Raw genomic sequence first — 25,588 nt, 5'->3', positions numbered from 1 at the left:
TTAAAAAGAAAAAAAAAGAATTTTGGTGGGCAAAACAACAAAATATGAGTTGAGGATAAAAATATCAGAGGATTGTTTTCTCCTGAATTTCCAAACATAAAAAACTCTATATTAGTTTCCCGTTTGTTCTCCTCCGACTTGTGTTCTTCTGCATAGCCACGCTACGCTCCCTGTGGACTCAACGGATCGAGCTCCACAGAGCAACGAATCGAGAGGCTTCTGGTTGGTTCACTCTTGTTATCTACATTTCTAGGGCTTGAAACTCATCGAAATCAAACCTCATTTGAGAAATTTCTCCAGTTAAAAATCGTCTTTTTCGTTTTTCTTTTGGGAATTGGGTGGGTTCTTAAGAAGAGGCAGCTCAAGCAATGTACAGTGGCTCAAGCGATGGAGAAGGCACTGAGGCTCTGGCGCAGCGAAAGATTCCCCCGCCATCCTCAATGCTTTGGGTCCGAAACCTCCGAAGATACATCGGATCCGGTGCGGGTCTTGGGTCTGAAGCACTAATGGGTCAGTCTTTCCTGAAAAAAATTACTCTTTTGAGCAGTCTCCGATTCGTGTGGTTTACCAGAACTTGTTTATGTGTTTTCCTTTTTTTTTTTTAATTTACTGTTTCAGCTTTTTCTTTATTTTCCTTTATATACTAGTTGAAATTTGGAACATAAAGAGCTGAAAAAATAGGAAGAAGTTGGATGTAGAGGATTTATACAGCTCAAATAGTTTGGGATCAAGATGGGCTCTGTTTTTGTTGCTGTATACAACTGTTGATGAGCTTCTCCCATATTATCATGCATTTCATGCCGTTGTAGCAAAGAACACTGTTTGATATTTTACTTGTTTTCTATTGATCAAAAGGTCCATCTAGAATTCATGTGGGCGACTGTTCTGCACTCTTGTGTCCAATGGTTTCAAATTGACTACGCATTTCTCACTTCGGGATGGATTAGTTTTCTGTAACTATTTTGGTTTTTATTTGCATAGTTGGATTTTCTAAGCTAATTTGTTTGTTTAGTTTTTCCCTCCTACATTTGTTAAGATGAGTGATTCAAACATTTTCTGTGTCAAGACCTTTTTTTTTATTTTTTATGTTTTGGTTTGTTTTAACACTTCTCTTGATATGCAAGTCTGTAGCGGCATTTGTAAATAATGAATCTATGTGCAGTATGCGTCGTCTGACTATGTCACCTTGTTTTCATTCAGAGCTTGAAACAAAAAGAATATTGCTAGATATTTTTAAGGAGAAGCAACAAAAGAGTGCTGAAGCTGGCACAATTCCTAGCTTTTATAAGAAGGTATCACACTTCATTCTTATAAGATAGTGTAAGTTATGTTGTTCCTACCTCATTCCTATTCTCATCCTTACTACTTCTATCATTTCTTCTTTCTTATAGAAACCTGAAGAGGGATCTATTAGTCATAGAGTTCAGAGGCTGGCAAAATACCGATTTTTAAAGGTATTAATACCCTTTTCCTGGTTTGGATATGGTTACTAGTTGAAAAGCCTTGAGCATTGAGGTCCAGTCTTCCAGTGCGGCCAAGGAGCTTCTCTCTGTTATTTCCGAGGGGTTCTGGTTTTCTGGTTGATAGCCATCATGTTGCGAAAACAGCGTCACTGGGATTGTTGCTATTGTTATAGCTCATTTTTGTGAAAATATATGAAGTTAATCAACTACTTGTATTTGTTCAGAAACAATCTGACCTCTTGCTGAATGCTGATGATTTGGATGCTATGTGGGTCTGCTTAAGAGAGAACTGTGTGATAGATGATGCAACTGGTGCAGAAAAGGTTAGACCTCAACTTAACTTTCATGCAGTTTAAACTTCAATAGCCAGCATCAAGTGAGATACTCTTTGGGAGGGTCTCCTCTCTGTCTCATGTTTGCACACACACTAACACTATATACATATGGACAGATATTTTGCACTCACTCCAGCTCTATGTTGTTTTCTCTTTCCTTTCTTTTGAGTAAGTGATTGGTAAACTGCCATCTTTTTAATGAAGCTGGTTAGCCTCAATCATAGTTTCCTTTGTGTTAATCTTAGTAGCTTCATAATATAGTAATGTGTTGATATAAATTGTAGCATATTCAGGTTCTCCATACAGTCTCCTTTATTTGGAAATGTCTAAACTGAGTTTGCCAAAAGGCACCTACACAGACACATAGGTGCATCATTCAGAGAACTGTCAGCAGATTTCTATGTGTTGAACTTAGAGTTTGAGACTATAATTCAGTAAGTGTTAGAATGGACAATATTAGAGTCGTCATCATTTCGATTTTCCGGCTGAATGGCTGACATGCCTAATCATTCCAGTCGCTTGAATCCTACTTCCCATTTACTTTGGATCAGCTAATAATAATCTGAAAATGTTGATGAAATAGGTATTAAGTGTTTATGGGTGTATTCCTCATTCTCCAGACATTTGTTTAATTTTCTCCTTGTTGATGTGCTTTTAAAGATATCTAATTGCTTGACTATATCTTTAGCTGCTTCTCATTTATGTCGGTTGCACCCCCCCCCCCCCCCCCCCCTTTTTTTTTTTTTTTGAGCAATTAACCATATACATTGTTTTGAGCCATCTGAAGAAAGCAGACATGAAGTTTCTTCATTTATTATTGTTGTTATATCATTATTACATGTAATAATTATTTGCTTTCTTGTTATACTTATAAATGCTGAGGAAGTTATTCTGTCTTGTTTAGATGAATTATGAAGACTTTTGCCACATTGCCTCTGTCTGTACAGAACAAATAGGACCTAAATGTCGCCGCTTTTTCAGTCCTTCAAATTTCATGAAGTTTGAGAAGGATGAATCAGGGAGAATTGCCATCCTGCCATTTTACCTTTATGTGATGCGTACAGTGAGTATTATCAACCCCTCACTGCAAAATCCTTTAGTTCTAATTTTCTTCCTTCAACAGTGTTTAATACACTCAGATTTCCTCCCCTGTCCCTGACATGAACTTGTTGGAATGATCAAATCACATCATGTGCATTCAATGTCTTTGTCATGGATCTTCCTGAAGAAAAAGAAGGAAAATGTGAAGGAACTAAAGAAAGGAAAAATGTAAATATAATTCAGCTCTTGAGAAGAGAGAGTGAATTTTTCCTTACAGGATTGCACCTCTCTGAACTGCATAAATGAACTCTATTTTATCTGGAAAAAAAACTGGAGGCACCGTGAATTGGCTGTCCCTCCAATTCTATAATTGAATTAGTAAGTTATTTGCAGATCTTGCTGTATCTCTACTTAGACTTATTTTGAACAGGAACTTCTGTTGAAACAAAATAGTATGGCATTTCGTCTCTGTAAGAATTTTATAATGCGTAATTATTGGAAGTTTTTCTCAGTTAAAAGAGATATTCTGAAAGCTTCCTGCAGGCAAGCTACTTGGACATGGTTTTCTAATGAGGGTTCATCTTGCGAGATGTAATGGTCACTTTGATGTTGGTGACCAAAAGTTCTGTTGTTCCTTCCATATTTTCAATTTTGAGAAAGTTGGTCATTTGATACTTGTTATTTCTTGGAACTTGATGAGTAGTCTTCGGTCCTCTGGAAGAATATGCATCTTCTTGGCTTACTCTAAATGGAGAGTTAATCTCAGCTTAAAATAAATTAGGAAAAGGTATTAAGCTGTCTGTATCAGATTTTTTGCATATGTAATGTGATTTCTCTGCTTTTTAGGTTTCACTTACTCAAGCCCGAATTGATATGAGTGAGCTTGATGAAGACTCTGATGGTTTCCTTCAACCCAATGTATGGTTCTTCACTATTCTCAACTCCAATGTTTTACACATTTCTTTTTTGCCTTATACAGTTATCATCTTCGTTAGCTCACTTAGGCTAATTGAATTCACATATGCACTTTTTCGGGGGTCAAACAGGAAATGGAAGCCTATATACGGGGCCTGATTCCTAACCTAGCACAGCTTCGAGACATGCCAGCAGCTTTTGTGCAAATGTATTGCCGTATAGCTGCACACAAATTTTTCTTCTTTTGTGATCCCCATAGACGAGGTTTGTGTTACCAGCTGTCCTATGTGGTACTCCTTCTTTTATGTATCCAGCAAATCAATAATTTTTCCAAGAACATATGTTCTTACTTTACGTCCCCAATCCATTAGATGTTCATTGCCCTTATGTTGGGCTGTTAGACAAACTCTTTTTATACAGTTATTACCTGAATTTAGCTTGAGAACTGCAATGTTGACCCCAACAGGTAAGGCATGCATAAAAAAGATATTACTCAGCAACTGTCTCCAAGAGTTGATGGAACTTCACCAGGTAAATTCTTCTTGTTGTCTACTACAGCTTTATGCAATTAAGCTTGCTTTAATAGCTATAGATAAATATTGCACAAGTTCTCTCAAGTGTATGCCAGTTTAGCTGTCATATGTTTGTGTGACAGTTTTAGTTGCGCTTAATTCTCAATCCTAAAGGAAATGCTCATAGCCCTTCATTTTAATCAGCCTTGATTTAACTTCTTACATGTAGCACCTTCTTCAGCAAAATTTAAGGTGTGGATTCCTTATAATCAAACTTTCTTCCCTCATTTACTCCAGTTTGCTTTTGTGTTAGAATGCACTTAAAAGGGGAATTTGAGGGGGTGAGGATGATGAATGCTTTTGTTTGGCCATGAAAGTTTTTTACTTTTTTTCCGGAGTTGAACTCCAGAACTTTCAAGAATTTGAAAAACGACAAAAAGGTGTTTTCACTTTTTTCACTCCAAATTACTCACAAAAAGTCAAAAACAACTCCAATTTGTATTCATAGACTAACACAACTCCAATTTTCAAATATCTTTTTCACTTTGAAAACAAAAACTACTTTTTTTCAAATTTCACAATGGAACATGGCCAAACATCCACTAATTCCAGATGCCATGTTTGAGCTTCAGTTGAGTAATTTGACTCACTGGAGGAACACAATAAAGTGATGACTTACTTTGAGTTCGTGGACCTTCTAAATTAGAATGTAAAAGGATGGAATTAAAGCTCTGAACTAATGAGAGATTCAGATCTGACATATTGCTTATTCTCTGGCTAAGTTCAGAAATGCTTTCCAAGGAGCTATTGTCAGATTATCATTGTTTAAGCTATATTTTGGGATTTGGTGAAATACCTGAAGAAACTTTTGTATCTCAAATTAGTTTTGTCAACTTCTGGTATCTTTTGCAACTCTAGTATTTTGCTAAATATTATTGTTTTAAAATTGTGGGTTGAGAAGTAAAATCAGGTTATTTGGCTGTTACCAGAACTTTGAAACACATAAAAGAAACGATCCCAGGTTATTATTTTGCATAATCTTATCGAAGTTATTTGCATAGTTTTTTGTCAAGCAAACCAACTTTTACAAACTATCACCAAGCAAACATTCATTATATTCGGTAGAAACATATAACTGTAGTTTCCCTATTTATTTTAAAAGTACGACTCTGCTGTTGCATTAGTTTTCTTTTTTATTTTGAGGATGACATGTTCACATTTTTTGTTCTATAGGAAACTGAGGAAGAAGTTACTGACACAGAACAAGCTGAAAATTGGTTTTCCTTGACTTCCGCACAGCGGATTTGTGGTCAGTGCTTTGAATTTCTTAATCTAGAAGCAGCTCGATGTCATACTTTTTTTACTGCTTTCCTTCTACCCAGCTTTTGTTGGAGCTGTCTTTGAGTTTCCGCTCATTCATTGGGAATTGAGGTTGCGGTATGTTATTAGATTGGGGATTTGGGAACGGGAAGGGGAAGAGGATAGTTAATAGTGAGAATCAAGCCCACACCTATTGTGTGAGACTCTTACCAGTTGTACTGTAAGCCTTGGTTGCAGTATGTTTATGTTATAGTTCCAAGGTTGCCCGACTCCTGGACCATTTTGTCTGCTAGTTTACCAGCTCTGATATATTATTACCCTTTGAATGAGTATAGTTCCACATAGTATGCCTAGTAAATACATAACTGTAAGGTGTGTAAGTGGTTATCCTGGCTACAAAAAATAAGTTTTCTTAAGTACTTATTAGGTGATAGGAAACAAAGGTTGCCAGTTTAGTGCTTCCAATTTTCTCAATACTTGGTCATGCATTAAAAGATTGGTTGAATCTGTCATACATGAGCTGGTGAGAGTTCAAATACAAACGACATACAGTGGAGAAAACAGGTAGTTATACGTCCACATACTTGCTTATGTGGTTGTTGTGGGAAGCACAATACTCCAATTTCCATTGTAGTTACGCTCACATGCCTTTCTTATTACTCCCCGCTTTTCTCCACAGTTTCCTCCTTTCCCTTCTTATTCTTCTTGTTCTCCTTTTCCCCCACTCTGTCTTTCTCTCTTTGCTGTTTTCTTGTTTTAAATTTTTTATTTTTCTGGGTACTGGTCCTCTTCTTCCTTCCTTGATTTATGATCAATATGCTTATATGAATTATGCAGACATGTTTCTTGCTCTTGATAAAGATATGAATGGAACATTGAGCAAGCAGGAGCTTAGGGAATATGCGGATGGTACACTAACAGATATCTTCATTGAAAGAGGTAAAACTGAGTCTGCTTATGCTGATGCTCCATTTAATGTATCTTTCTTGAGGATCTATGGGATGTTTCAGATGTGTGGTCCACTGCAGCTGTGGTCTCTTTTCCTAACCATTTCTTTCATTTTCTGCAATTATTGCTTGAAGCTGTCCTATAGGAGTCACTCCTGCAGTTCACGTTGAAACCTTGCTGTCCAAGATACCTACCTGACACTAAACCTAGGAATTTGCTTTAAAATTGCTCTCCAGTCTAAACTAGGTAGGGATTTAGCCATTGTCACTTCTTTTGATACTGGGGCCTAACTGGTGGGCATTGGTTCCAGAATGGGTGAGCTCAGAGTTGTCTCATCAAGGGATTTCCTTGCCAATTTCTGCTCTGATGGTAATTGTGCTGGCAAATGGGCCGGTCAGATTAGAGATGAGTGGGATTGAAATGGGTTAAATAGAAACGAATAAAATATCTGCTCCGTCCATATCATCAATGTCTTTAAGTCGTTATTCGGAGAATTCCTAGCCTCCCATTATATGTTATCATATCTTCACCATTGGTTTCCTTCTTGCTTTGTTCATATAGATCTCCCTCCACACATACTTATCCAACTACAGACACTATAGCACCATCAATTGAATGATTCAACAGAGTACTGATCTTTTGTAGATAATACTGAACACAAATTTCAGATTTTCAGTAGTAACTCCTAAAGTAAAGAGAGCTTGATTGTCTCCAATTTGAGATGAACAAAAATATAACTGATAAAATAGCCAAACATGAAACTGAAAAAAAATACAGTGCTACCCAATAAACTCGTATTCACAGGAAAAAAAAAGCAGAGCTAACAAATAGGAAACTAGCCTTAAATTGAAACTGCCAAATTAATCTCGTTTCTAAATGTGTTTTGTTTCTTATTTATTGTGATTTGTGAAATAATATAGAAGTAACTATTAAAAGAGTTTGAGAGTAATAATTAGCAGTTGTTTGAAACTAAATATAACATCTTCCTTTGAATAAAAAATTGATTGTCTGTGTCATATAAAGGGATCTAAATGTCTTTGGAGATAATTTGAATGGAAAATAGAGTGAACACAATAAATATGAAGAAAAAAATGTAAGATGTAACTTCAGTTTCAAAAAAAAAGATGCAAGATGTAACTGCATAGAAACATGAAAACGGGAATGAACTCATTGAACGAAACAAGGACTTCAGACATTGAAGAACTCCACCAAGTTTCTGTTACACTGGGCATCTGGTGACAAGGAGTGTTAAGAGAGACTTGAAATGTTTTGATTGGTTGTTATCCATTTTTGACCCATGGTTTATCCCCTTTTTGTTGTTCATTGTGTTTCGATTGTTGCACTATTTTGTTATTGATTGTTGCTCCCTTCTGGTAGACTTTGCACTATTTTCTGGTGTCTTGCTATATTTTCTTCTTTGTATCTGGGATTGCTGCATTTGAGCTGAGGTTCTTTCGGAAACAGCCTCTCTACCTCCCTGAGGTAGTGGTAAGGTCTGGGTATGTTGTTGTTGTTGTTGGTTTATCCGGTTTTTAAAGCGGATAATATGGGCTTTCCATATTTGATCCTATGTAAATAAATCGAACAAAGCGATTCTCCAACCCACTTTTAATTGGACGTGGCAGATAGATACTTGGATATTTTATCCATTTTGCCAGCACTACATTGTAGTCCAATCTGGCACCGCCATGATAGGGCAGTGGGCAAAGGTTCCTTGATGGACGAGCTGTCTCACCAAGGGAGTTCCTTGCCAGTTGCTGCTGTCATGGCACTCCAATCTGGCACCATCATCAAGGGTCTTTTCGCTGGATTTTGAGTAGATTTCTCCAAAATATTCTCAATATTAAGAGAGTATTAGCACTGGTCAAGCAATTGATGGTGTTCTCATAACCCCCATAGGCACTACTGGTAGGTCTTGTCTTGCTGCCATCATCGAAGTCCTACGTTGCCTCATTGCTAGAATCAGTTCTGGCGCCACCTGTTGAGTTACCTTCAAATTGGGAACACTTCAATTGTTAGGCACCATAAAACACTTGGAGACGTCATAAGGATTAAAAATAACATCTGGAAGTGTTCTATCTTTAAAAAAAGATTAATATGTAATCTAAACACTACCAACATTACCTCCATCATCAATGTAGTTGCCCACTTTACTGTAATAATCTTCTCCTCTGTTGGTCATGTTTACGGTATCTACAGCTCAGACTCTAGATGAAAATTTGCAGCCTTTTAAGATAGATTTATCCTGAAGTGTTCCATTTGCATGCACCTAAAATTATCTTGCCTTCCCCTTGAGGAAATAATGCAAACATTCCAAATGAACTTCAGCCACATCATGTTACTTTTCTTGCCTTGCTGTTTGTAACATGATGCAGTGGATTGCCAGAGAAAGCTCTTGGCCTGTTTCATCTAATAGCTATCTTTTTCTCTCATAATGTTTGCTCCTTACTGTTATCTCATTCCATTTTGCATCGCTCATCTGTACAGTCAGAAGTCCTCTGGTGTTTTTATTTTTGAACCTCCTATTGCTTTTGTATATTACAAGGATTGAATCTGTATGTTTGTTGTGAACTTCTTTTGGTTTGTAATTACTAGTGTTTGACGAGCATGTTCGACGTGGAAAAATTGGAGGCGGCAATGCCCGTGAAATGGATTTTGAAAGTTTTCTTGACTTCGTTCTAGCCCTGGAAAACAAGGATGCCCCGGAGGGTCTAACATATTTGTTCAGGTGTCTTGATCTCCAAGGAAGGGGTTTCCTAACTACAGCGGATATTCACACTCTATTCAGGTAAAAGGAACATGAAGTTGTATTTTTTGCTTTGAGGAAATTTTTTCCTCCTGTCTAGTTAGTGGTACATTGTTGTTTTGTATTTTTTATTCCAAATTGACAAAAGAAAACTTGAAATATGGAAGTGAAAGAAGGAATCACATAAAAGTTGAGATGTATCCTGATTCAGTCTTCCTAAAAAGAGTTTCTGGGGTTTCCTGCTTGTGGTTCCTGAGATAGTGCTGCAAGTCTCAAATAACCAGATACATCAGCTTATTGAATTACCATCCATTCAATAGGCTGAATTGCACTATTTTTTCAACTTTTTGACAAGAGGGAGTTGCTCGGATGGTAAGCACCCCTCACTTCCAATCCGAAGGTTGTGAGTTCGAGTCACCAAGGGAGCAAAAAAGGTGGGAGCTCCTAGGGAGGGGTTAAAAGAAACATTTACCTCTCCCTTGTACACCAAATAGAATGTGGAGAAGAGAACAAAAACTCATGAAAGGTAGAGGGTTTTGAGTTGACCATCTAGGTGTTGGTCACCATCATTTGCTCCAGAATTTCTTTCAGTGTCCAGATTAAGGCCTATTTGGTATGATGCAAAATGTTTTCCTTTTAAGAAGATCTTTTTGTATTTTGTTGTTTAGAACTGAAGAATATATTTTGGTAACATGGTAACATTCCCCACCTCCTCTCTCCATTAATATTATGTTGCAACGACTTATGTCCAACCAAATACCAAAAATGATTTAGGTTCATATTTTCCCAGTCCGTTACACATTTTACATCATCTCAGATAGGGATAAGTATTCATATCTAAAAGTCAGATTTATTCCTTTATCACTGAGCATACCACTATATTGTGTTCATTTCTGATATGAAATGTCCTTTTTTTTTTTATAAAAAAAACAGAGATGTCCATCAAAAATGGATTGAAGGAGGGAACTATGAACTATGCATCGAGGATGTAAGGGATGAAATATGGGATATGGTGAAGCCGGCTGACCCTTTGAGGATATCACTGGCTGATTTGCTATCATGCAAACAAGGTGGCACAGTTGCAAGCATGCTTATAGACGTGCGTGGTTTTTGGGCCCATGACAACAGGGAAAATCTTCTACAGGAAGAGGAAGAACCCCAAGAAGAGGGATGAAGGATTCAAAGAGCCAATCATCTGTAATTGCGCTAACATCAGATCCTAGTTTGCAGAGTAGATTATCCTATGTATGCAGAGAATTTGGCTATTCTTAGTTGTGTGAATGGGAAGTGGCTAACGATGCTGTCACTAAGGCAGTTTCTTGGATGCTGAACAAACCTCCAGAAATTGTGCGTTGAAATCTCGTATAGCTGAGAGATTCCTGTAATGTGAGATGGATACTAAATCGAAGGTGCATGTTGCTTGGTTAACTGAGCCATACCCAAACAAAATTGAGCATGTTTTACAAGTCTTTTAATGAAAAAGCTATGTGAGGTTTTCCTGCTCTCTTGTATCATCTCTGACTTTGGCCAAGTATATTATGCTTTTCATGAACTTTTTGAGTTTTATCAATATGAAACTGTTGTACTGCGAGAAACTACTACTGTCTAGAGTTCTTATGACTAAGATATATCTCTTTGAATCTGACTCAAGTCGAAACAAAAGTACTTGCTAAAAAGAAGTTGAAACCAAATTAACACCTTTGAAGCGTGCAAGAGATGATGTTATGCTAACAGAACAAAAAAAGAGAAGCACCCAAGAGTGTGGTGTCAATGAAGTGGGTTAAGCATTATGAGATCTTAAGTTCAAATTTCATTAGATACAAAACGCCAGGTAATTTTTTTCTATTTTTTCTAGCCTTGGTGGATATAGTTAGGTGAAAGGTATTTTGTAGAATTAGTCGAGGTGTGTGCAAACTGGTCCAGACCCCGTCTCCATTCTACTTCATTCTCCAATTTGAAACCTTTAGTTCTTGTTTTCATATCTTCTATATTGAATATTTTCTTTTTCTAAGAAATTTGCTTACTGGCTTCACCATCATTGTTTGATGCAGTACTTGCCGACCCCTTTTCAGTTTTCATTTCTCAAATATTTTCTTCTAATTAAAATTCTTGTAAAACAAAAGAATCTATTTATCCACACTGAATATTCGTGATGTATAAGAACTTTGTCCTGCATAGCACATGGTACACTCGTTGCCTTTAAAGATAGTTATTTAGCAATATTGAGATGATTAAAATGGAGTATAGTTAAGGAGTTATTTTGTATAGTCCTCTCACCTAGTTTAAGATTTGACATATAGTTTGTTTATAGATTTCTAAGATTGAGGCATTAGATACCCATTAGAATAAAAAAAGGAAAAAGAAATCTATTGTAATGAAGAAGAGACGAAATAGAAAAAGAAAGAAATAAAGAAGTAAACAACGACCCATAAGTAGCACCAAAAATAATACTTCCTCCGTTTCAATTTGTTTGTCTTATTTTCCGTCTTAATCCGTTCAAAAAAAATATCTCTTTTTTTTTTTGCTAACTCTTTAATTTCAATTTTTCACGTGACATGTTTAAGAGCACAAAATTAAACGAGAAGAGTTATATTTTCTTGAGAGCGAAAGAAGCAAATGGGAGTTAGGACCACTGGAGTTGGTAACCAATTGCATTCCACTACACATAGCATAGCATAATAGGTTTTTATAAAATACCTGCATTTACATATTGAGCAATGGAGAAATGCACATATATTATAACACATATCCGATCCCTACTAGACACTGACAGCATATTGAAAACAACAGCACCTCTCTTTCAGATTATTATTAATTTTTTCCTCCTCTTTATGGCTGGCTAGTCTCTTCACCAGAGACAAGAAACATCTAACTGTTTTCTCCTCTTTATGAGACTCTACCTATAGTTTCTTAGCCAGAGACACATAACAACTTACTTTTTGCATTTGCAGCAGCTGGTTGATCAGTTGAATTGATAGCTTATAGTTGTGTGTCCAAATATACATAACTAATTAAAGGCGTAATAAATAAATATGTCATTTAACTTGGCCTTAACTAATATTTATGTGCTCCAACTTTGGGTGTGTATAAATAGAAACTTAAACTCATATAAAGTTGAACAAATAGATACATACATCCTAAGTGGCGTCTTAAGTGGCAAATCACGTCATACGTGGGGCGTCTTATGTGTATTATGCCACGTAGGACATGTGTGTCTGCTTGTTCAACTATATACAAGTTTAAGTGTCTACTTATGCATACCCAAAATTGGAGGACATAGATATCAACTAAAGCTAAGTTAAAAGGTACGTTTGTATACTGTGGCCATTAATATCAAAAAAGTATATGTACATATACACAGAGCTCCTTTGAACCTACTGACCTAAATCTTGAATGCTATGTTCTTGACTAGAATATACAACTTAGATTTCTTTAGTATTTCAACTTTATTGCTTACTTATTTGAAAACGATTAAGCATTGTGATTGGCTGGATTAGAGAGAAATTCAGGATTCTAAATCAAAATATCATTGTACTCACTTTTATAATATATATATATATATAAGGGCAGTTTGGTGCACTAAAGTTCCTGCTATGCGCAGGGTTCAGGGAAGGGTCCGACCACAAGGGTCTATTGTACGCAACCTTACCTTGCATTTCAACCAAAGACTGTTTTCAAGTCTTGAACCCGTAATATATATATATATATATATATATATATATATATATATTCAACTATATATAAGAATTCAAGCTAATGAAAGTGGGTGAGATGCACTTGCTGCCGACAACTTACATCCGACTGTGCGCTTGATATTTTGATTGTTGCTATACTACTTTTTTTTCAAAATACTTTCATGTATTTAAGTGGTTCAAGTATAGCTTCCGTTATTATTCTTGTTCAATATATTATATGTATTCTTACAAAAACACTTTCATGTTACTTAAGTGGTTCAAATATAACCTCCTTCTTATAACTGTTCCATATACTATATATTCTTACAAGAATATATCATGTTGCTTAAATAGTGGTTCAAATATAATCTCATCCGACCATCCAAAATTAACATCCAATTTCACATGACATTAACATTTGATGATGATAACAGATGGTTGAGGGGAGAAGGTACAAGTGTGGAAAAGAAGTAGGGGGGGAGGGGGGATAAGGGATTAGACATCAATGTTGGACAGCCCTAATAAAAGAGGATATATTTGAACGATTATGTAACGACGAAAGTATTTTTGTATAGATATAATATAATAAAAGATAAAATTAATCCTTTTCATTCATTAAACTGATAAATTTGACCCTTTCCTATTTTTATATTGCTAAAGTATGGAGATAATATAATATTAATACATTACAATATTGATATGAAACTCAAGTACCATATCTTGCGATGGACCATAACATGAATCCTCCAGAAACATCACGCTTTTCGTTTCCACCAATCCCTTTTCTGCTGTACACTGTAGACTGTAGTGTAGCTCCCTCTGTCTTCCTCCCAAAATAAAGGACAAAAGAGTCATTACAAAACAACAAAACTTATAAATGAGACAGAGCAAGACAAAGAGAGGATGTACAGGGAATATCTTACATCTAAGTACCAACAACTCATCTCCAGCCTTTGGGGGAAAAGGGGTGGGGGGTGGGGGGAAGGTAAATGCAATTGTAACAGCTCAACAAAATGTATAAATTTAGGAAAATACATTCAAAAAATTAAGCAATCAGGTCATCAGAAAACCAACAATAGACAAGTGTTTTCGCAAAAGAAAGCTTGTTGTGTAAAATATGTTAGAAATATTTTTGTAGTTATAAAATTATTGTTGGGTTTAAGTAAGATGTGAATTGTAAAATGAGAATTGAGAAATCTGGAAAAAATAAAAAATTGTTTCTCCATTATTGGTAGAAGAATAAATTTTTTTTGTCCTTATATTAAGAAACACTTTCTTTAGCTCTTAAAGAGTTGAAGTGGAGGGTGTCCTTGAGTCGTCGCTCGACTTTGGTTTTGGCTTCGACAACTTATGTGATTGATTGCTAATTTTTTAGACAAAAATTATTTATCAATCTCATTAATTAATTTTTTTTCTTAATATTAATCCGTTGAATAATTAATTAAATTGCGAAATTAATTTAAATTGATTAATTCGCGAAAGAGAATTAACTAATTAATTTGAGGAATGGAATTAATTAATTTGAAATTCGAGGATTCGGAAAAAACCTGTCTCTTCCGAACATACATTTTTTTTCAAAAGACACCATGTATGTTCTGAACAAATGAGAATGTTCTGAATAAGTGAGTTCGCACCCATTGCTGGCTATAAATAGAAAGACTTTCTCTCAATTTTCTACTTCGAGTTTTCTTACTCTTTTGCATATATTTTCTTACAAACAAAATTGAGTCTTTATGTAATTTCGTTGCTGACTTTTGAGTTTGCTGAAATTATTGAAATTTAAGCTACCGCTACTTCTTTAATAGTTTATCTGTTTTATCCTGAGAGAAAATAATCCATAACCCCGTGTATAGTGAGAGGATTAAATTCTTTAAGGACACACAATACATTTCGTGGACTCGGATATCTGTCTTTCTTTTTATCTTAAAAGTATTTTTGTTTTTACTGTATTGAATACATGGACAACAAGCTTAAGGAATTTAACATTATTTTTCCCTTATATTTGTGGTTTCTGGAGATTTTTTTTTATTCTACTCCATTTGAATTTAAAACTGATTCGAAGTCATAAAAATTTCATCAACATTCAAAGTTCATTTGATTGATGATTTGAAGAATATAAAACCTTCATAGTTAACTAGAAACAACTATATAAAGATTAAGTCTTCATTGTTAGTATTCTAAATACTAAATCATATGTATTAGTGTTAACTTGGTTCGAAGAAATAAAACCTTCATCAAGTTAATTAAGTTTTTGTTTCTCTCGGTTCGAAGATATAAAAACTTCATCGAGTTGAACAAAAAATACTAATTGGCCATTCTGTTGTTTAATACTGGATTTTGTATTTTCAAACAGAATGAGAGACACTAATATTTTTAGTTCTAGAGCAAATACAATGACTTTATCTGATCGATCGGCGTCTGTGCCTGCTTTGACTGTTGCAGAAAATTCAGAAAAATTCTATGGTGTTGATTTTTAAAAGTGGCAACACATGATGTTTTTTTAACCAACCACCTTGAGTCTTCAAAGGTTCATCACTGAAGATGTTCCAGTCCCGTCAGAAGAAACTTCAAATAGAGAACGTTTTCTGGTAACAGAATCATGAAATTATTTTGATTTTTTATGCAAGAATTGTATCCTGAGCGATCTGAAAGACTTTCTATATAATGTATTCAGCATGTGCAAAACTTCAAGAGAGTTGTGAAACACATTGGAGAAGAAAGATAAGACAGATGATGCAGGACTTAAGAAATTTGTGGCAGCCAAATTTCTAGACTTCAAAATGGTAGACAGTAAGATAATAATGTCTCAAGTGAAGGAGTTGCAAATCATTATGCACGATCTACTCGCCGAAGGGATGGTCATCCATGAAACTTTTCAAGTAGCAGCCTTTATTGAGAAGTTACCCCCTCTGTGGAAGGACTTCAAAAATTACGTGAAGTATAAATGCAAGAAGATGACTGTCGAAGATCATATCGTAAGATTGATAATTAAAGAAGACAACAAAATCGCAGATAAAAAGGCGAGTAAGTTTAACAATAGCATGCACGAATATTGTTGAAGAAAGGCCAAATATCGAAAAAAAGAAGTCGTGTGGACCAAAAGGCTACCCGCCTAAAAAAAATTCAAAGACAATTGTCACAAGTATGAAAAGGTTGGACACAAAGCTGTTGATTGTCGTTCTTCAAAGAAGGAAAAGTAAAGAATCAAGCAAACATGATTGAAATGAACGAGGAAATAGAGAACTTGTGTGCCATGTTGACTGAGTGCAACTTGGTAGGAAATTTCAAAGAGTGGTGACTTGATTCTGGAACCACCTCAAATGTTTTTGCTATTGGGGAAATCTTTGCAACATATATCCATGCTGTATCGAATGAGACAATTTACATAGGAAATTCTGCAACAGCAAAAGTTGAAGGCTATGAAAAAGTATTTCTAAAGTGACCTCTCTCAAGGTGGTGACTTTAAACAACGTTTTTCATGTTCCTGAAATGAGGAAGAACTTGAATTATGATGGTCTCCTAATTAAGAAAGGATTTAAGTGTGTTCTTATTTCCAACAAAGTTGTAGTTAGTAAGATGTATGTAGAAAAATGCTGCCTCACTGAGGGCCTTTTCAAACTGAATGTAATGGTTGTTTAGGATAATAAAGTAAAAGCTTCTTCTTACTTACTTGTATCAAATAATTTATGTCATTCACGTTGAGAAGTCAATTATAAAACCTTGCGCAAAATTAGCAATTTGAATTTATTGCCTAAGTTTGAAAACAAATAGTCAAAATGTCAAATGCGTGTTGAATCTAAGTATGTTAAAAATTCTTATAAGTCAGTTGAAAGGAATTCAAATGTCTTAGATTTAATTCACACATATATTTGTGACATGAAGTCAATATCATCTCGCAGTGGAAAGAAGTATTTCATAATATTTATTGACGATAGTACTCGATACTGTTATATTTATTTATTTAGTAGTAAAGATGAGGCAATTGAAGCATTCAAACAATACAAAAGTGAAGTTAAAACAAAACATAACAAAAAGATTAAAATGATAAGGAGTGATAAGACAGCGAATATGAATCTCCTTTTGAAGAAATATGTTTGAAATATGACATTATTCATTAAACACCAGCCCCTTACTCACCACAATCAAATTGAATTGCAGAAAAAAATAGAACACTTAAGGAATGATGAGTGCCTTGTTGATAAGTTCTGATTTACCGGATAACTTGTGGGAGGAAGCTATCCTTACGGCTAGTTGAATACTCAATCGAGTTCCCCATAGAAAAACACAATCCATTCCATATGAACAATGAAAAGAAAGAAAGCCTAACCTTGAATACTTGAAAGTGTGAGGGTGTTTGACTAAGGTGTAAGTTCCTAAACATAAAAGGCTAAAAATGGGACCAAAGAAGGTTGATTGTGTGCTCATAGGATATGCTACGAATAGTAAATCATATCGATTTGTGGTTCATAAATCAGAAAATCCCGACATTCATATTAATATGATAATTGAATTAGACAATGCTTAATTCTTCAAAAACATATATCCATATAAAGAGAATGTAAATCGTCTAACGAAGGAAATAAAAAAATCTCGAGAAAAAACAAAGAAAAATGATCAATACAAGAAAAATTCAAGACGCAACAAATGTCAAAGGACCTATATTTCCTTTGGACTAGAATTTCTAACATTTTTATTAGAAAGTGAACCTAGAACTTTCAAAGAAGCCATGACTTCTTCAAAAGCGCAATATTGAAAAGAGACAATCAATAGTGATATTGAATCTATAAAGAATAATCATACATGGGAATAGGTTAATCTTCCTCCAGAAAATAATTCCTTAGATTCCAAATAGATTTTCAAAATGAAAAAGAAAAATGGTGGCACTATTGATAAATATAAAACAAGACTTGTTGTTAAAGAATTTAGACGACAAGGGTCTTGATTACTTTGATATGTACTCATGGGTAACTATAATTACATCAATTCGAGTGCTAATAGCGTTACCCACCGTGTATGGTCTGTAGATCCATCAAATGTATGTCAAAACAACCTTCTTAAATGGAGATTTGGAAGAATAAATCTATATGGAACAACCAGAAGGGTTCATGGTTCCTAGAAACGAGAGTGAAGTGTGCCAACTTGTTAGGTCTTTGTATGGACTAAATCAAACACCCAAACAATGGTATGCAAAGTTTGACTATAAAATATTGTCAAATAGTTTCAAAATTGATGAGTGTGATAAATATGTTTACATTAAGAACACTCCAAATAAAGTTGTCATTGTCTGTTTATATGTGGATGATATGTTGATTATGAGTAACAACATTCCTAACATAAATGCTACTAAGCATATGCTTGCTAGTAAGTTTGATATGAAAAATCTAGTAGTTGCCGATTTGATATTGGGAATTAAGATTCACAAAACTCCTCAAGGTCTAACATTGTATCAATCTCATTATATCCAAATGGTACTTGAAAAATTTAATTAATTAAACTTTAAAAGTGCAAAAATACCAATTAATGTGAACCTTGATCTTGCTAAGAATAAAGGTAAGAATAAAGGTGAAACTTAGTCTCAATTGAATTTTGTTTGAGTGTTGAGAAGTTTGATGTACATTATGAACTATACACGATCAGACATAGCTTGTGCTATAAGTAAATTGAGTCGATACACAAATAATTCCAATCAAAATCATTGGATGGCAATAAACAAGTTTTGGGGTATTTAGAACACACTCAAAATTAAATCAGATTACTAGGTCAACTTAAACTAAGTCCACAAGTGAATACATTTTCACCATTGGTGGAAAAGTAATATCTTAGAAATCATCCAAACAAATATGTATAGCTCGCTCTACAATGGAGTCTGAGTTCATAGCCTTAGACAAGGCCGGTGAAGAAGTTGAATGGCTCTGAAATTTCTTAGAAGATATTTCATTTTGGCCCAAATCAATGGCTCCCATATGCATACTTTGTGATTTTCAAGATGCAATAGAAAGATCTGAGAGCATTATGAATTACGGTAAGTCTCGTCATATACGACGAAGATACAATACCATTAGAGACTATGGCCGAGGAAAAATCATTATGGCGATAACTCTACCTAGAAGACTGGAGATCCCAAGATCTATCTTCAAGGAGATTGATACGCCCAAACTTACACTTCAATTAAGTAGTATAAATAGGTCATTGTCAAATATAGAACCCAACTAGGTTGGGGTCGAACCCATAGAAAATACGAAGGAAATAAGTCTACTAGCACTTAAACTCAGTTGTAGTCTATATTTCCAAACATTAAACATGCATAAAGTATATGCTTTTTTTTATTTTAGGAAGTAAATGTGTAAATGTTCTCAGTAACAGATTAAAGCAGATTCAATATTGTAAGCAATATGAGATGGTAACTAGGACTGTATTCCCCATGACATGTAACTCAGTAGTTTGTAGGTATTGGTGATATTGTCTCAGTGCGTCGCATGCAAAATATAGAAAGTTATGTCCTATTAAGTTTCTTTCACTCATCATCTCACGATCTTAGAGTGTATTACCAACTAACCCTTTCTTTTGATCTCAGAAAATTATCCCTTCCTAGACTCAAGTTCTGAAGTTTTCTTTTTTTAATCATTACCCCTCTTCTGAGCAAGTAATGAATACATGTGAGTTTTAATGCATGCACTCATAAAAAGGAAAACAAGATAAAGAAAACTATAATGCAATGCTAAACACTTAACTACAATCACCTATACGTTTGCCTACTTCATTATTGTGTCGTGGTTCCCACAACCCTAGTTATGGGGTTTAGTTACTCATATTCGCAAGGAATGATTCAAGAATCAACATAGAATTCACAAAACAATACTCACATTTATGGAAAAGTAAACCTTGAATCACAAAATCAAGAATGAACAAAAGTTTAGATTGCACGTTTTAATTTTAAAAAGTAGTCGAAGTATGCTTTCATACTGTTCACAATACTCCAAAAATTAGTAAAAATGCGTAAATCCTAAAATAAAATAATTTTGGGTATTTATAGAAGTATAAAATCCAATCCTAAACCAACTAGAAAAACTTAAGTCGGTAGAGTTCACGCCAAGGCTTCACGGTCGGTACTCGCTTTCATGCCCCGTGGTCATGCTCCGTGGTGTTTGAATTAGATCCATCACTGTGTGGGCCTTTTCTCCTTCACGGGCAATCATCACGTCTCATGGTCCTCACTACGCCATATACTGGGGTTCGTGGTATTTCCCTTGGACAAATTTAACTTCCATCAGTAGGTTCTTCATGAGCTCTAGTCACAACCTGTGGTGGACTCCACTTCCTGTGAAGGGTCTCGTGGAGTTTCACTTAGTCGAAAATTCATCAGCTTTAAGATTCAACGATATCAATATCACGCCAACCACCACGACTCATACAAGGACCACGGACTGTGGTGGCACTCGTAAGATTTGGCCTGCAATATTTCTCAATAAAAATTCCTCAGATCCTAAGAATCATCCCAAAACTCAGATCCTAGGACACACATCATATCTATAAAAACATGCTTGAAACTCATACTAATCCACCATTTTGAGCATTGAAAGTATCGTTAATAAGCGACACATCAACACCCTCAACTTAGAACCATTGTTTGTCTCAAACAATAACACAGAAACAAAACAACATGACGCGCAAACACAAACAACTATAAGAATACATATAACAACTCAACTCTTAAACTATGACCCTTTTTTTCAACCGACTCAAGTATGCAATCAACTAACAGTCCAACTAACTCATAAGGATTGATTTAGACTTCACATTACTCACAGTCAACCAAGCAAATGCAAACAATAATGTATCAGTCAATATAGCAACTCAATAGTATAATCACAGTTCCCTCGCCACAAGGAAGTTTTTCCCACTATGTGCATAAATAAAATAGAGACTGAAATAATGTCACTCACACTCGTAAATGAAGTTCAATCAATGCAAATGTACAAACCATAGACTTGCCCTTATTTTCTACACTTCACTTTCGAATAGCTCTTTTAGGATCACATTAGGAATTTATTTGCCTGTAACATAGGTTCGGGCTCGTGTAGGATACATTTAGGTTTTAAGTGACTATTTTTCCCCTCCATGATGCTAATTTGACTTAGCTACTTCTTTTTCAACCCTAAACTAGTTCATACCCTTGTTCCTTTCTTTATTAATGCAGGGTGTGGTTTATGCTTTTCTTCTTTTTAAGTGTGTTTATCATTACTATTTGAATTTTGTGATGCATTACACTTGTTCTTTCATTTTTTTAGCTGCCACACCCCAATGCTATCCATATTCTTCTCATCACACAGTTCTTTTCATACCTCAACTTTTCTATTTCTCTTTATAGTAGCCACCCCCAACTTAGGCTTTTAGCCTGAGTTGAGGTGCACATTGTCTTAGGAGGAACCAGGGCCAAGATAAGGGTCTACAGTCAGACAGGGAAGGAGAATTGTATTGTTTTAAAGAAAGGTCTTTTTCAGGCTCAAACTTTTGGTTCAAAGGGTATACTTTCATTTGGTTGGTTATTTTTAGGCTAAGTGACTCATTCTCAATAACGGCCTATGATCCTATCCTAATCAGGCTATCCAATTATTTTAGTGAGACTAACTAGACAAGTTCTAGCTTACAGATGCATTACTCAAACTAGGTAATTCTACTCACATACACTTGGCACATATGTTATTCTATTCACCACTAATCAACACAGTAAGGTCTAGCTAGCTTTGATTGACAAGCTAATATGTACAATATCTTATAAAGATCCTAATAAATCAGTTTTCACAGTCTAGACACAATCACATAGTAATTCATAATTTTTTTCAATTGAGAGTCATTTTTGATCAGTTCAAAGCATTTATTTCCACAGGCTACTATATACTTTTATAGACTCTTGTATTTATACAAAATAGCCTAAACATGATAGTGCTACTAGATATTACACTTGCGAGAAAAGAAACATGGCAACAAATACTTCCAAGCCCCACCCCCATAAAAAATCTGTGCATTGTCCTCAATTACATGTTAAAATACTCAAAAGTAAATATAAAAGAGGCAATCATACTTGTTACGCCCTAGGCGTCAGTCAGTGGTGGTGACGTGGCACCAATGGTGGATGGTGCGCTCAAGGATACGGGCTCGCCCGAAGGGTCATCTTCTATAGCAAAATTGAGTGTGATGGAAGGCACCTGACTAGCAGCGACTTTAGTAACCATGGTATGAATAGTCATAGAAGGAGCGACTCCACTAGCCGGTGCTCCAACCCTTACATCCTCAACATGCTGTCTCTCTAACTCTACTTTCTCCTGGTCTTCCCTTTGGGAAGCACACAAAGCTCTTCGGACACTCTTTTTCTCAGCCCTCTTGCCTTTTTCAACATTATTGGATGAGCTATCTTTATGTCTATGCTTCTTGCTCTTGCCCTTTTTATCAAAATTAGGTGTCGAAATGGAGCCCCACACATCATCTAACTGTACAATCATGGGAGGTGCAGATAAAAGCTGTAACAATGCATTTATAGCAATATCAGGAGCAGTAGTGGATGATTTTTTTTGCAATCTATCTAAGTCCTGACGTAAGGCAATTAACTATACCCACATGGACTTGGTCTCCTCATCACCTAATCGTCTACTCTAGTCATTAATATAGGCCTTAATACCATCTATATGACCTTGAACTAGGGAGATCTCATGTCTGAACTCAGAGCAAAGCTGGGTTGCCTTTTGCTGTATCTGAGCCTGGACCACCTTAGTTAGTCGCTCAAAGCCCGTGTCAGTCACTGATCCTGCAGCAATCTCTGTAGGAGTGTATTAGGGATAGTGATCATCATACTTGAAGCTGCCGGCATGAAATGAGTAGGCCTAGTGTCACCCTTAGGCTACTCTGCGGCCTCCTCCATTGGAGGAATTAAAGTTTCTCCCTCCAAAGATAGTGTAGGAGGAGGTGGACCTATGGTCATAAGTACTGGCACAACTAGTATACCCGGCTTGGTCTAGTAAAGTGGGTTATCCAAATCCTTGATTAATGCCGCATTTATGGACTTCTTTATTGTGGTATGGTGGTCATAGTATTTGCACATTGGGATACCCGTAGATTCACACAACTCCTAAAATTGGCACGAGAATGATAGTCCATACCGCTTATTAAAAGCTCTATCACGAATCTCGACCGTTGTCAAAAGGCCTCTGTGTAGTCTAAACCAAGACATAATACAAGTTATTAGTGACGATCTGATGGGTGGAACGTATTGTCATTTCCTATCGGTTGGAGACGAGTACAGAAAATAGACCACCAAAACTTTGCCGGGAAAGTGAGGGAGGCCTTAGTAATCAGTTGCTTTGGGTTGGTGACCCAAGGACCATTAACACCCTCTATGGCAATCAACCCGGTAATCCACTACATAATCTGAAGCCGATCTTCAGGGTCACTAATACTCTTCTCATGAGTAACCAAATAGTGCCAGTGCTTATAGAGACCTGTACGGACATCGATGTGGAAGAGTGGATCATATAAAAATTGGTTGGTCGTGGTCTCGGAGATGTCAACTAGCACTCCACGAACCTGTACTTGATTCAGCAGCGGTGACCTCAATGCAATGGACCTTTTCTTCTTTTTAGAAGTCTCATCAGGAACCATATTTTAGCATCGTAGGGGCATAGACATAGTAAAACTCCTAAGTAAGAATATTTTCATAATAATCCAGGTCCTTAGTCATCCACCCGAAATTATGCTTATCGAATATGTCCTTGAGCTCAGGCAGTGTAGAGAGGTTTTCGGTGATCACGTAGATTTATGGTATATTGGATCATTTGTTCAATCTCTTGGAGCCTTTGGTTAGGCCATTGGTGAAGATTTCATATTGGCTCGGAGTGAGCCACCTATTTTGTAGGAATGAAATAAGTTTGTGGTGCTCGGTCAGATTGGTTTCTTTCTCATTCTCCATCCGCTTAATAATGTGCGGTTTTCCTTCACCACTGCTAGCTTTGCTTGCCTCTCCCTGACTTCCTCTTTGAATTGTGCCTCTTCCCCACTTGCCTTATTATTCTAGCCGACTGCCTCCTCTTCAGACTGGGAGGGAGTGGCTTCAGCCTCAACAGTTGCCTTGGATCTAGTGGTGGGAGATATATGAGGAGAAATATTGGTCGTAGCCTGTACCTCGAATTCATTGGATAAGCCACTTCCCAACTCCTAGTCCAACTCCTTAACTAATTCCTCAAATGTTGAGTCATGGAGTCGGGATGGATTCTTGGTGTGTCTAGGTGCCATGGTACTTGCGGAGGTGACAAATGGTTAGTATTCATACAAGACAGTGCGATGAATTTAAACGGCTACTCAAACTTCCCCATAATTATACAAGCATAGCAATGTTTGGGACTAGAGATGGGTGAATGGACACATACAAAGCACTTTTAGCAACTTGAATCGCTGTGAGTTTGACAGGTTTTCACTATGCTTGGGATCAGAGGTTTTTTTTTGCGTGGGAGTATAACGAATGACCCATATTTGGATTGGAATGGGTAAAAACCCAATTAACCTAGACAATTTTTGGGAACAGATCAAAATTGGGTTAGGCTTAAATTTAATTAGCCGCCTTGGTTTCATGGCTCGTGATGGATGCTCGTGAAGAGAACCATGAGTTGTATTCCTCTATGTGGTTCTAGACTTAGAGAAAAAGAGGAATAATCTTACCTGGAGTTCACGGAAGGATAAATGGTCCGTGAAGTCCATCATGGGCCGTAAACCCTATTGTGAACCTGAAGCTCAGTAAGCCTGTTTCCATCACGCCTCTTCACCATGGGCCATAGTGCCCTATACGGTCTAGATAGGTGCCCGTGGTGGAGAGACTTGGATAATTTTTTAAAGTGTTTTCTCCTCTTTTGTAATGCTTCACTCACAGAACACACTGTGACACTATAAAATAGTAAATAACACAATTTAGCCTATCTAGTACAAATACAATTCTTGGGTTGCCTCTCGAGTAACGCTTAATTTAATACCGCGACACGATTCTTGTCACTTCACTAGTCAGACTTTGTGAGGATTTCTCCATGGGTTGCCTCCCATGCAATGCCTAATTTAACCTCGCGCCATGACAGGTTTCTTGACTATTGAGACTTCATCAAGCTAGAGCTTCACAACTGTTCTTGCTTCCTCATTGGTTCCCAAGTATATCTTCACACACTGTCCATTTATCTGGTACTTACGCCCATATAGTGCTTCAATTTCAAGTTCACCATATGGGAACACTATTGATACAGTGAATGAACCAGACCACTTGGACTTTAACTTACCTGAAAATAATCTCAGCCTTGAGTTGTATAAAAACACTAGGTCGCCAAGATAAAACTCATGTTTCTAGATATGACGATCATGATATAACTTCATTCTCTCTTTGTATAGAGCTTCTCTCTCATATTCTCTTAGAAGGAACTTATATATCTCATTTATCTGCTTTAGCTTCATATTTGTAGCGTCGCTCCAACTTAGATTTAGATTCTTTAATGCATATAACGCCTTATGCTCTAGCTCTATAGGAAAATGAAATGCCTTTCCAAACACTAACTGATATGGTGACATACCAACGGGTGTTTTGAAATCTACCCGATATGCCCATAAT

General features: G+C 36.1%; 1 protein-coding gene and 1 non-coding gene across 2 annotated transcripts; both read left to right on the top strand.

Moving 5' to 3' along the window:
* The first annotated feature begins 61 nt into the window (after positions 1–61).
* On the top strand, positions 62–10,794 carry LOC129887264 (probable serine/threonine-protein phosphatase 2A regulatory subunit B'' subunit TON2). The gene is made up of 12 exons (XM_055962296.1): positions 62–510; positions 1,201–1,292; positions 1,392–1,454; positions 1,688–1,786; positions 2,703–2,861; positions 3,686–3,757; positions 3,886–4,018; positions 4,221–4,285; positions 5,500–5,575; positions 6,424–6,525; positions 9,130–9,322; positions 10,214–10,794. The coding sequence occupies exons 1-12, from the start codon at positions 369–371 to the stop codon at positions 10,452–10,454; spliced, it is 1,437 nt and encodes a 478-aa protein (XP_055818271.1). The 5' UTR covers positions 62–368; the 3' UTR covers positions 10,455–10,794.
* On the top strand, positions 9,455–9,572 carry LOC129888175 (small nucleolar RNA snoR104). The gene has a single exon (XR_008766596.1). It is a non-coding gene; the product is annotated as a small nucleolar RNA snoR104 (small nucleolar RNA).
* Positions 10,795–25,588: the final 14,794 nt, after the last annotated feature.

Source organism: Solanum dulcamara, chromosome 4 (genome assembly GCF_947179165.1).
Source record: "Solanum dulcamara chromosome 4, daSolDulc1.2, whole genome shotgun sequence".
Lineage (NCBI taxonomy): Eukaryota > Viridiplantae > Streptophyta > Magnoliopsida > Solanales > Solanaceae > Solanum > Solanum dulcamara.
This window is presented reverse-complemented; position numbering and strand designations above follow the sequence as displayed.

Excerpts from the sequence above, each read along its gene's own strand:
- LOC129887264 (XM_055962296.1), top strand. The coding sequence starts at position 369 with ATGTACAGTGGCTCAAGCGATGGAGAAGGCACTGAGGCTCTGGCGCAG. Across the intron at positions 511-1,200 it reads TGGGTCTGAAGCACTAATGG|AGCTTGAAACAAAAAGAATA; the intron begins GTCAGTCTTTCC and ends GTTTTCATTCAG. Across the intron at positions 9,323-10,213 it reads GATATTCACACTCTATTCAG|AGATGTCCATCAAAAATGGA; the intron begins GTAAAAGGAACA and ends TAAAAAAAACAG.